General features: G+C 40.0%; 2 protein-coding genes across 2 annotated transcripts in view; both read left to right on the top strand.

The window, feature by feature from the left end:
* LOC106085042 (calcium-transporting ATPase type 2C member 1) overlaps positions 1-13105 on the top strand; it is a 661371-nt gene that overhangs the window by 489244 nt on the left and 159022 nt on the right. The window lies entirely within an intron of this gene.
* LOC106085038 (uncharacterized) lies at positions 1577-2337 on the top strand. Its single transcript, XM_059370781.1, has 3 exons — positions 1577-1827; positions 1890-2066; positions 2130-2337. Exons 1-3 carry the CDS (start codon positions 1600-1602, stop codon positions 2232-2234), a joined length of 510 nt encoding a protein of 169 aa, XP_059226764.1. The 5' UTR covers positions 1577-1599; the 3' UTR covers positions 2235-2337.

Raw genomic sequence — 13105 nt, 5'->3', positions numbered from 1 at the left:
CAACCCAATAATACCCTACACAACTTGGTGTACGCAGTACTTAAACTTCTCTCGAAATCTAGTCAGACTTTAATTTGCCACCATGGGGAACTAAGTTATGTTTGGCAGTGGTACGGTTCTCAAGTATTTCTGCCCCAATGTGAATATCAAATTGGTATTCTACTCCCAAACACTTTTCATTTGAGCCTATTATTGCTAGATCGTAGTATATGTTCAATTTTTGGGGTGGGGTGGCCACCTACTCTACTCTCAAATAGCTTTTATTTGAGTCCCACATTACCGTAGTGAGTAAAAAAAGGGGGCCACTGTAGCGCATATGTTAGCATGTCCGCCTATGATGCTGAATGCCTTTGTTAGAATCTTGGTGAGAACATCAGACAAATTTTTCGGCGGTGGTTATATACTCCTTATGCTGGCGGCACTTGTGAGGTACTTTGCCATATAAAAATTTCTCCCCGAAGAGGTGTCGCACTGCGGCACTCCGTTCGTACGCGGCAATAATAAGAAGGCCCCTTATCATTAAGCTTAAACTTTAATCGGACGGCACTCGTTGATATGATATGGAAAGTCAAAGAAATCGTCTCATTCAAAATCGGACGAAAATTATGGTTTCTACATGCTGAAGTATATTTTGGATGAAAGATATATATGGGAGGTATGTCTTAATCTAGACCGATTTTTATGAAATTTTGCACACTTATGAAGACATCACGTTATAAAGATTGTACCAATATTGTGGCTGCTACAGCCTTAAAATTCGATATCGGATGAAATATATATCTATGCTATATCTAAATCTGAACCGATTTTTATGAAATTATGCAGTCGTATTGAAACTTTAAAGAAAACACTTTGAGCAAAATTTTGTAAAGATCCGACTAAAATTGTGGCTGCTACAGCCATAAAAGTTCATATCGGATGAAAGTTATATATAGGAGCTATATCTAAATCTGGACCGATTTTTATGACCGATTTTTATGAAATGAAAATGAAATTTTGTTAAGATCGTGCCAAAATTGTGGCAGCCTTAAAAGGCCATATCGGATGGAAGATATATATGGGAGCTATATCTAAATCTGAACCGATAGCGTTCGTCCTTGGGCCCAAAAAGAGACTTGTGCAAAATTTCATGATAATCGAACAATAAATGCGACCTGTAACTTGATTACAAGAATACATGTACAGGCAGACGGGCATAGCTAAATCGAATCAGAAAGTGATTCTACGCCGATCGGTATACTTATCAATGGGTCTAGCTCTTCTCCATCTAAGCGTTGCAAACAAATGCACAAAGTTATAATACCTTCTACCACAGTGGTGGTGTAGGGTATAAAGATAAAAATCCAATTGGAAATTTCTGTCTAGCAAAACGAGCAAGTAAATCAATTGGAGCTACCAACAGAGAATGTAGATTTGATTACTTTAAATGCCATTACTGTTGACATTTTTCAAAATATCATTTAATGAAAGTGGACAATTACGAATATCCAAATAGGGCCAGCCCTTTAAAATAGTTGAGCAATCAATGTGTCATTTCCATATAACTTTTTTCTAAACGACAGTACACAGTGCTCTATGTTGTTCAACATTTTTTTTAAAATGGCTATCATCAAGTTTAGTTTATTGATTTTTACAATTCTTGCTTTTAATCTTTGCCTACGAATTGTGTCTACGAAGGTTCGTGGTACGAAATTAACCAAAATCGAATGTGAGTCTTTCGATACTACTGTTGTTCGACCCATCACTTGCCAGGTTGTTAGAAAAAATAACAATTGTTCTATATTTGATTTTCATTTGGGGGTTATGCAGAAACTCAATGGCATTGTGGTGAGTTTATTTAAAAACTTGAAAAAAAAAATTAAATTCCTACAACACTTTTCTTTCAAAAGATTACTGTCAAACTATATCGCAAGACCAACAGGAAATTTCAACCCTTTCTTTTTGAAGATGTTTTGGATCTTTGCAGTCTTTTAAGCAATGGTCTTACGTCGCGACATTTATTCTGGGGAACTTATTATGAGAAATTTAGAAAGATCAGCAATATAAATCATTCATGTCCTTATGAGGTAAGGAAAAAGTCAATTGACTTTACTAAAAGAAACCAAAAATAACGTTGTTGCTTATTCCAGCATGATATTATTATCCAAAATATGCGAGTTGATGATGATTTGTTCCAAATTATTTCCCATGCCCAAGGGAGAGTACATGATACAATGGATTTTAACAATGAATAATGTGAAATCTATAAAGACTCTTTTGTATTGTATTCGAGTTTGAAGGAAAGACGTATGGACGTATAAAGAAATTTTAGTTTTATGGTAGAACCTTCAACATTAATTGACATTTTTCGTATTGATTTAAACGATTTTGCTTATGTGAATGAAACAAGCAATGCTAACTACATTCGAAGTAGTAAGTATAGGCGCTTGAAATTTTGCACAAATACCATTCATTAGTATTGGTCGATAGAGATTGTAAATGACCAAATCGATTCATATTATGATATAACTTCCGAAATACCAAATCCCACCCGGTCCGCTTCTGTAAAAAAATTTAAAATACTTCGAGAATATTTTCTATAATTTAATGATAATGACAACGTCTATTGTTACGGGGTTGTAAGCAGACTAAAGGCATAGTTGTGCTCTCGTAACCATACTGTAAATGTAGGAAAACGTGTCAGGTGTTTTATTTTGGCTTATGAATAAATATATAAATGATTACCGAACGTCTGACGACCGTAACCGGAAAGTAGAATTCAGTTAAAACAAAATTTTACGTTCATTTTTCGTGTCAGCGGACAATATATGAAGTTTGAACAAATTTCAAAATCAAATATTTAATTTGAAAAAAAGTTTCCTGCTATTTTATAATTTCTCTGTGGAATTTATTCCAATATACTGTTAATAGTTTAGGTTGAATGGATAGCCAGCCACCATGAAAAGGTGAGTTCACTCGGTGGCCGGTTTGACCTCTGTGGTGAGAAGAAAATGAAAAGTATGTGATAAAAAGAAATTACAAGAAGAGAGTTGGGATAAGCGACAATACGAGGCCCTAGTATGCTCAGCACTATGTCGTAAAACTGGAGTCCATTCAGCGATTCCACACATACCGGCAAGAACTTCGATCTCACTGTCCTGTGTATACTGATTTCGAAAACTGTAAATCCTTTCGCAGAATATCCTTTACAGCTATCGCTATAGCACAGAGCTCTGCTCGAAAGAACATACACTCCACCGGCAGTCTCACCGACGTACCGATATTTTGTGTGTCGGAGTATGGCCTCTATCAAGTCCATGTCTCCCTCTTGGAGCTATCAATAAAGACCGATGTATCATTCCCATTCCTCCCTCCAGGGAAAGCGAATTCCGAGAACATTCCACCTTTGAGGCGTTCCCTTCTCCGAAGTCCGCGTTTATAGGTCTGCCACGTAGGAGTTCAACACGGGGGTCGAATTGGAACTCAATTCGACCCCCGTGCGTTTCAGGGCAGTGACTGTTGACCTATCTCCTCGTTATTTAATGCCCTGTCAATATTTAGGAAAACCGTCATCGCGTACTCCTTCAGTACGAGAGACGTCTCCGACGTCAGACCCTCCCTTACCACCCAGTCATTTTATACCCTCCACAGTCACACAGGGAGGAACTCAATTCGACCCCCGTACGTTTCAGGGCAGTGACTGTCGACCTATCTCCTCGTTATTTAATGCCCTGTCAATATTTAGGAAAACCGTCATCGCGTACTTCTTCAGTACGAGGGAGGGAGGAACTCAATTCGACCCCCGTGCGTTTCAGGGCGGTGACTGTCGACCTATCTCCTCGTTATTTAATGCCCTGTCAATATTTAGGAAAACCGTCATCGCGTACTCCTTCAGTACGAGAGACGTCTCCGACGTCAGACCCTCCCTTACCACCCAGTCATTTTATACCCTCCACAGTCACACAGGGAGGAACTCAATTCGACCCCCGTACGTTTCAGGGCAGTGACTGTCGACCTATCTCCTCGTTATTTAATGCCCTGTCAATATTTAGGAAAACCGTCATCGCGTACTCCTTCAGTACGAGAGACGTCTCCGACGTCAGACCCTCCCTTACCACCCAGTCATTTTATACCCTCCACAGTCACACAGGGAGGAACTCAATTCGACCCCCGTACGTTTCAGGGCAGTGACTGTCGACCTATCTCCTCGTTATTTAATGCCCTGTCAATATTTAGGAAAACCGTCATCGCGTACTTCTTCAGTACGAGGGAGGGAGGAACTCAATTCGACCCCCGTGCGTTTCAGGGCGGTGACTGTCGACCTATCTCCTCGTTATTTAATGTCCTGTCAATATTTAGAAAAACCGTCATCGCGTACTCCTTCAGTACGAAAGACGTCTCCGACGTCAGACCCTCCCTTACCACCAAGTCATTTTATACCCTCCACAGTCACGCAGGGAGGAACTCAATTCGACCCCCGTGCGTTTCAGGGCAGTGACTGTTGACCTATCTCCTCGTTATTTAATGCCCTGTCAATATTTAGGAAAACTGTTATCGCGTACTCCTTCAGTACAAGAGACGTCTCCGACGTCAGACCCTCCCTTACCACCAAGTTATTTTATACCCTCCACAGTCACACAGGGAGGAACTCAATTCGACCCCCGTGCGTTTCAGGGCTGTGACTGTCGACCTATCTCCTCGTTATTTAATGCCCTGTCAATATTTAGGAAAACCGTCGTCGCGTACTCCTTCAGTACGAAAGACGTCTCCGACGTCAGACCCTCCCTTACCACCAAGTCATTTTATACCCTCCACCATAGGATGGGGGTACACAAATTTCGTCATTCTGTTTGTAACTCCTCGAAATATTCGTCTAAGACCCCATAAAGTATATACATTCTTGATCGTCATGACATTTTAAGTCGATCTAGCCATGTCCGTCCGTCCGTCTGTCTGTCAAAAGCACGCTAACTTTCGAAGGAGTAAAGCTTGCCGCTTAAAATTTTGCACAAGTACTTCATGTCAGTGTAGGTCGGTTGGGATTGTTAATGGGCCACATCGGTCCATGTTTTGATATAGCTACCATATAAACCGATTTTGGATTTTGACTTCTTGAGCCACTAGAGGGCGCAATTCTTATTTGATTTGGCTGAAATTTCGCTCAACGGTTTCTCCCATGACCTTCAACATACGTAACGAATATGGTCTGAATCGGTTCACAACTTGATACAGCTCCCTATTTTACTTCTTCAGCCCCTAAAAGGCGCAGTTTTACACAAAGACTTCTAATGTGCCCGACCGAACTAAGCACGCTTGTACTTGTTTTTTGGGCTATGTCGGTTCAGATTTAGATATAGATCCCATGTAAACCGATCTCCCGATTTGACTTATTGTCAAATTGAGAATCGGGTCAAATCGGAGTAATGTGGAGGACACAACTTTTGTTCGATTTGGCTGTAATTTTGCTGACTTTCAACAACTGTGCCATGTAGGGTTCACTTCGGTCTACAACCTGATATAGGTCCCATATAAACCGATCTCCCGATATGACTCCTTGAGCCCTTACAAGCCGCAATTTTTGTCCGATTTGTCTGAAATTTTGCGCGTAGTGTTCTGTTATGACTTCCAATAACTATGCTAAGTACGGTCCGAATCAGTCTATAACCTGATATAACTTCCATATAAACAAACCACCCGATTTTACTTCTTCAGGCCTTACAAGCCGCAATTTTTGTCCGTTTTGGCGGAAATTTTGCATGTAGAGATCGGTTTTGACTTCCAACAACGGACCAGTCTATAACCTGATATAACTCCCATATAAACAAACCACCCGATTTTACTTCTTCAGGTCTTACAAGCCGCAATTTTTGTCCGATTTGACTGAAATTTAGCATGTAGAGATCGGTTTTGACTTCCAACAACGGACCCAGTACGGTTCAAATCGGTCTATAACTTGGTATAGCTCCCGTATAAACCGATCTTTCGATTTGACTTCTTGATTTTACAGGTCGAAATTTTTGTCCGATTTGATTAGAATTTTGCATGCAGTGTTCTGTTTCGACTTTCAATAAATGTGCTAAGTACGGTCCAAACCTGAATGGTGGTGGGTATAAAAATGAGTTATTATTAAAACTCAGTTTGAACCAAAAATAGAATTTCAAAAAATTCATTGTCATTTATAGCTCTTTTAAAGTTGTGGTCTCTGACCAGACCACATCCACTGAAGAACGTAGATATTAAGCCGCCCCTTGCCAATATGGCCATATACCTAATATTGCGTTGCCCAAAAAGTAATTGCGGATTTTTTAAAAGAAAGTAAATGCATTTTTAATAAAACTTAGAATGAACTTTAATCAAATTTACTTTTTTTACACTTTTTTTCTAAAGCAAGCTAAAAGCAACAGCTGATAACTGACAGAAGAAATAATGCAATTACAGAGTCACAAGTTGTGAAAAAATTTGTCAACGCCGACTATATGAAAAATCCGCAATTACTTTTTGGGCAACCCAATATATATAATCGGCATGATGTGCGCTCTAAAAACTATAAAGTAACCTCTTAAACAAAAATCACCCCCCACCCCCCAAAATAAAATCGTGGCTACGTCCCCGGCTCAGATATAAACCGATATGACTTCTTGAGCCTTTGCAAGCCGCGTAAATCGCTAAATACAAAGCTGTTCTGGGCCTTTATTAAAAAAAATTAAAAAACTAAAATGTACAGTTTTTTGAGCGCCATCCAGCAAAAAAATTTGGGAAGTCTTAACTACAAAATCTGGAGGGCAAATTAGCTTAATTTTGTTTAATTTGTCCGGCAAACAAATTAGCTTCATTTAGTTTACCTTTTGGATATCAAGATAAAGGCGATCTTTGCAAAAACAAAGCAAAACATTGTTATTGTAGGGAATTGCCCCTAAATTCCCGATTACCAAGTGCTTTGGTCTGATATTAAAATGGCATCATAATGGACAAATTGCCTTTAATGTCTAAAGTAACCTAAAATACGATTCAAATTTAGTGCAGTTTTAAATTGTTCCCACATATCATTCCCAACTCTCATTTGCCATTCTCGTTTCCCTTTCTCCTTTTGATTTAAATGTAAATTGCGAACCACTTTGGTGTAATGTTGACCAAACATAAGACAATAAATTTTCCTGTATAACAATGCATTTTTACAAAGCTTTTGTATACCGTCTTCCATTCAAGGGAAGACAAAGTGACTGCTTATATATTGAATGGTTCACTCCCCCCCCCCCCCCCCCCTCTCTCTCATCCCTCCAGAGAACATGCGAACATCAACGACCTGTTGTGGCCACCACCAAAGTGTTGTTCTATCCATGTAGGTGACAAAGGAGTGAAGCTGAGTGTGCACTTATACTTTGCACTTGCCGCCTTTGTCCTAAGCCTGAATGAAAAATGACGGCAGGGAAATATCCTGCAGGTGTTGATCGTCTGAAAGAGGTGAGAAGGAAGATTTGTGTTTTGTGTTACTGAAGAAGCCGATGATGTTAGGAATGAAACAAGTTTCTAGAGAAATGTAATTTTAACAAACTTGCCTAAATTGTGATTTTGTGAAAATTTTCCAAAAAAATTAATTTTTAGGATATTGCTTAAAAACAATCAAAATTCAAGAAAATTTTCAAAAAAAAATTAAGAAAAATTTTCTTATCAAATTAAAGGAGCTCTGAACCATAAACGACACGGACGTCGAAAAGCCTAGCATACGTCACAGTGTCAAATTTCAGTGAAATCGGATTATAAAAGCGCCTTTTATTGGGCCAAGATTTTTCATCGAGATATCGGTCTGGACCGATTTCGACCAAGTTGCAGATACATGTCGAAGAGCCTAACACAACTCACTGTCCCAAATTTCGGCGAAATCGGACAATAAATGCGCCTTTTATGGCCACAAAACCTTAAATCAAGAGATCGGTCTATATTGCAGCTATATCCAAATCTGAACCGATCTGAGCCAAATTGACAAAGGATGTCGAAGGCCCTAAGACAACTCACTGTCCCAAATTTCAACAAAATCGGATAATAAATGTGGCTTTTATGGGTCTAAGACCATAAATCGGAGGATCGGTCTATATGGCAGCTATATCCAAAACTGAACCGATCTGGGCCAAATTGGCGAAAGATGTCGAAGGGCCTAAGACAACTCACTGTCCCAAATTTCAACAAAATCGGATAATAAATGTGGCTTTTATGGGTCTAAGACCCTAAATCGGAGGATCGGTCTATATGGCAGCTATATCCAAAACTGGACCGATCTGGGCCAAATTGGCGAAGGATGTCGAAGGGCCCAAGACAACTCACTGTCCGAAATTTCAGCAAAATGGGATAATAAATGTGGCTTTTATGGCCACAAAACCTTAAATCAAGAGATCGGTCTATATGGCAGCTATATCCAAAACTGGACCGATCTGGGCCAAATTGGCGAAGGATGTCGAAGGGCCTAAGATAACTCGCTGTCGCAAATTTCCACAAAATCGGATAATAAATGTGGCTTTTATGGGCCTAAGACCATAAATCGGTGGATCGATCTATATGGCAGCTATATCCAAATCTGGACCGATCTGGGCCAAATTGACGAAGAATGTTGAAGGGCCTAACACAACTCACTGTGCCAAATTTCAACAAAATCGGATAATAAATGTGGCTTTTATGGGTCTAAGACCCTAAATCGGAGGATCGGTCTATACGGGAGCTATATCCAAAACTGGACCGATCTGGGCCAAATTGGCGAAGGATGTCGAAGGGCCTAAGGCAACTCACTGTCCGAAATTTCAGCAAAATGGGATAATAAATGTGGCTTTTATGGGCCTAAGACCCTAAATTGGTGGATCGGTTTATATGGGGGCTATATCTAGATATAGTCCGATTTGGCCCATTTTCGAACTTAACCTGCTTATGGACAAAAAAAGAACCTGTGCAAAGTTTCAGCTCAATATCTCAATTGTTGAAGACTGTATCGTGATTTCAACAGACAGACCGTTTGTAACACATCGAAATATTGGTTTTAGACCCCATTAAGTTAACAAAATTTTGATCGCCATGACATTTTTAAACCATTCAGCTATGTCCGTCCGTCTGTCTGTGAAAATCACGATAGCTTTGGAAAGAGTAAAGCGTGGCGCTTGAAATTTTGGATTGTCAATCCCAACGCTAAGGACCAAATCGGTCCATGGCTCCTATATAAACCGATCTTAAGTTGGTCTGGAAGGAAACATAGGCTATATAATGTTTTGATATCGGAAGGGGGTTGGATCCTCCCCCTCCCCCTCAGCAGTAGATTATGAATTTCAAATTAAAACCCGGGTCCAAGTAACTGGCGGGCGGCCCCAACCCCAAAACCTCCTAAAATAGGTTTTTTGGACGATCATGACAATATGCGACTCAAATGAAAGGTATTCAGGAGTAGATTGCAAATATGATCAGGAAGGAGAAATAGACTTTATAATTGGTTGATTTCGGAAAGGGGCGGACGCTCTCCCGATACCCAAAATCAAAAGTGGACCGATTGGGACAATATGGTTATCAAATGAAAGGTATTGGAGAGTAGAATACAAAACTCCCCCAAACAGACGTTATGGGGCTCATCTGAAAGGTATTCGGGGGTAGATTTTGAATCTGATATACGAAATCAGGTCGAAGTATAGGGGGTCACGCCCCAAATGGGCATAAGACCCCTTATGACTATATGGGAATCAGCTGAACCAATCTTTTTAATATTTTCACAGATTGTGTAGGTTTGTCCGGAAGAAAACATAGGCTATACAATTTTTGAATATCGGATGGGGTCGTACCCTCCCCCTTACCCCAAAAACGCCACACCAAACCAAAAGTGGACCGATGGACACAATGTGTGTATCAAATGAAAGGTAGACTAGAAACCAATTTACACTCAGACTAGAAACCAACTTACATTTACCAAAAATGGTTCCTATTGTTGGGGTCTGGCGCTTCGGGGGTCGCACATAACCCACAAAATGAGTGTATAGACAAATCACGACAATTGAGAGCTAAAACGAAAAGTGCTTGAGAAAATAAAACGAATTTGATATCCAGTTGAAGAGTATGTGTTTTGGCCGGGCCGAATCTTATATACCCTACACCATGGATCGCATTTGTCAAGTGCTTTGAAAGGCTTTTTCAAACAGAAAAACACCAGTCATAGAAAAACACCACCTCCAAAATTTTAGGCAAATCGAGTAATATTTCCGCCCTCCAGAGGCTCAAAAAGCCAAACTGAGAGATCGGTTTATTGGGGAGCTATATCAGGTTTTTTACCGACGTAGACCATACTTGGCACAGTTTTTGGAAGTGATACCAAAACACCACGTACAAAATTTCAGCTAAATCGGATAAGAATTGCGCTCTCTATAAGCTGAAGAAGTCAAGAATCTAGATCGGTTTATATGGCATCTATATCAAAACATTTCCCGATTTGGCCCATTTACAATCCCAACTAACCTACACTAATAAGAAGTATTTGTGCAAAATTTCAAGAGCCAAGTTTTACTCCTTCGAAAGTTAATAAATACGCAGGAATTGAAAACGTATCTGATATTCAATTGTTGGGGTGTTTGGGGGATCACCCTAACCCTCAAAACAACCCTAAATCGGACATATTAACCCACCATGTCAATAAAGGACTCAAATGAAAGGTATTTGAGAGTCGAATACGAATCTGATTTCCAAATGTAGGACCAAATTTCTAAGGGTCCACTCCTTCTCCAAAACACATCCCAAACAGGACTTATTTACTGATCATGGCAACATGGGGCTTAAATAAAAGGTATTTGAGTGTAGAATACGAACATGGTATCCAAATGTGCGACCAAGTGTTTGGGGGGCCGCCCCTCCCCCAAAACATCCCCCAAAGAGGACAACTTTACAACCATTGCAATATGGGGCTCAAATTAAAGGTCTTTAGGAGTAGAGCACGAATCTGATATCAATATTTGGAAAAAATGTTTCTATGGCATTTGTATTTGCTGACCATTGCAATGTGGAGCTCGAATAAAAGGTATTTTAGAGTAGAACTCGAATCTGATATATTGTATATTTTCAAGGCCAAGTCACTGCCACATACCCCAAAAAACCCCCAAACCTGTCATGTTTGCTGACTATAGAAATATGGGGCTCAAGTGAAAGATGTTTGGGAGTAGACCACGAATCTGATATCAATATTCAACACCAACTGTCTAGCAGACGTCCCACCACCATAAGAACCCCCAAATAAGACGTATTTGCTCACCAAAACAATTTTGGTCTTTAAGACAGCGGAGCTCGATATGATAGTTTTGAGGGCCCATACCCCAAACCGGACATATTTGCTGACTTTTGCAATAAGGGGTTTGAGATTAGGAAACGACTATGATATTTAATTTCGAGGCCAATGGCAATATGGGGTTCAAATAAATCATACATAGATATATGAGAATAGAGCACGATGCTAAAATATTTTCAGGGTCAAGTGGTTGAGAGACCACCCACTCCACAAAACACCCCTAAATCGACCATGTCAATTTGAGGCTGAAATGAAAGGTATTGGGGAGTAGAGCACGAAATCGATACCCACTTTCGGGACCAACTTTCTAAGCTCTAACCCTTTCCCAAAATATATATCACAAACAGCAGTTATTTACTAACCATCACAATATGGGGCTCAAATAAAGGTATTTGGAAGTAGAATATGAGTGTATTTGGGGCACCGCCCATTCCCCCAAAACAACCGCTAAAGAGTACAAATTTACCGACCACGACAATGTATGGCTCAAATGAAGGGTATTTGGGATAAGAAATCGAATTTGAGAAACAGTTTCGGGGCCAAGAGTTTGGGGGACGCCTCATAATATAAACTCCACCAATGTGGGGTTTAAATAAATGGTATTTAAGAGAAGAGCACGATGCATATATTTTTTCAGGGCCAAGTGCCTGTGTAACCACCTCACCCCCGAAAGCATTCGGACATTAAAAGAATATCGAACTCAAATAAAGTTTTTATTCTCACCACCGAAGGATGGGGGTATATTAATTTTGCCATTTCCCCATTACATTGAAATATCCATTTCCGATCCTATAAAGTATATATATTCTTGATCGTCGAAAAAATCTAAGTCGATCTAGCCATGTCCATCCGTCTGTCTGTTGAAATCACTCTACAGTCTTTAAGAATAGAGTTATTGAGCTGAAACTTTGCACAGATTCTTTTTTATGTCCATAAGCAGGTTGAGCTCGAAGATGGGTTATATCGGACTATATCTTGATATAGCCCATATATAGACCCATCAGCCGATTTAAGGTCTTAGGCCTTTAAAAGCCATATTTATTATCCGATTTTGCTGAAATTTTGGTTGTGTTAGGTCCTTCGACATCCTTCTTCAATTTGGCCCAGATCGGTCCAGATTTGGATATAGCTGCCATATAAAACGATCTCTCGATTTAAGGTTTTGGGCCCATAAACAGCACATTTATTGTCCGATGTCGCCGAAATTTCGAGCAGTGGGTTAAATAAAGCCCCTCGACATTCTTCTGTAATATGGCACAGATCGGTTCAGATTTGGATATAGCTGCCATATAGACCGATCTCTCGATTTATGGTTTTGGGCCCATAAAAAGCGCATTTATTGTCCGACGTAGCCGAAATTTGGGACAGTGAATTGTGTTAGACCCTTCGACATCGGTCCAGATTTGAATATAGCTGCTATATAGACCAATCTCTCGATGTAAGGTTTTGGGCCCATAACAGGCTCATTTATTGTGCGATGTTGCCGAGTGTTGCAGTGAGTTAACTTAAGCCCCTCGACATATTTCTGCAATTAGGCTAGATCGAACAAGATGTGCATATAGCTGCCATATAGACCGATCTCTCGATTTAAGGTTTTGGACCCATAAAAGGCGCATTTATTCTCCGATGTCGCCGAAATTTGGGACAGTGAGTAGTGTTAGGCTCTTCAACATTTTTCTGCAACTTGGCCCAAATCGGTCCAAATTTGGATACAGCTGCCATATAGACGAATATCCCGATTTAAAGTCATGGCCCCATAAAAGGCCCATTTATAATCCGATTTCACTGAAATTTGACACAGTGACTTATGTTAGGCTTTTCGACATCCGT

Source organism: Stomoxys calcitrans, chromosome 1 (assembly GCF_963082655.1).
Source record: "Stomoxys calcitrans chromosome 1, idStoCalc2.1, whole genome shotgun sequence".
Taxonomy (NCBI): Eukaryota; Metazoa; Arthropoda; class Insecta; order Diptera; family Muscidae; genus Stomoxys; species Stomoxys calcitrans.
The sequence above is the reverse complement of the archived record's forward strand: the minus strand, read 5'-3'. Positions and strand labels throughout refer to the sequence as shown.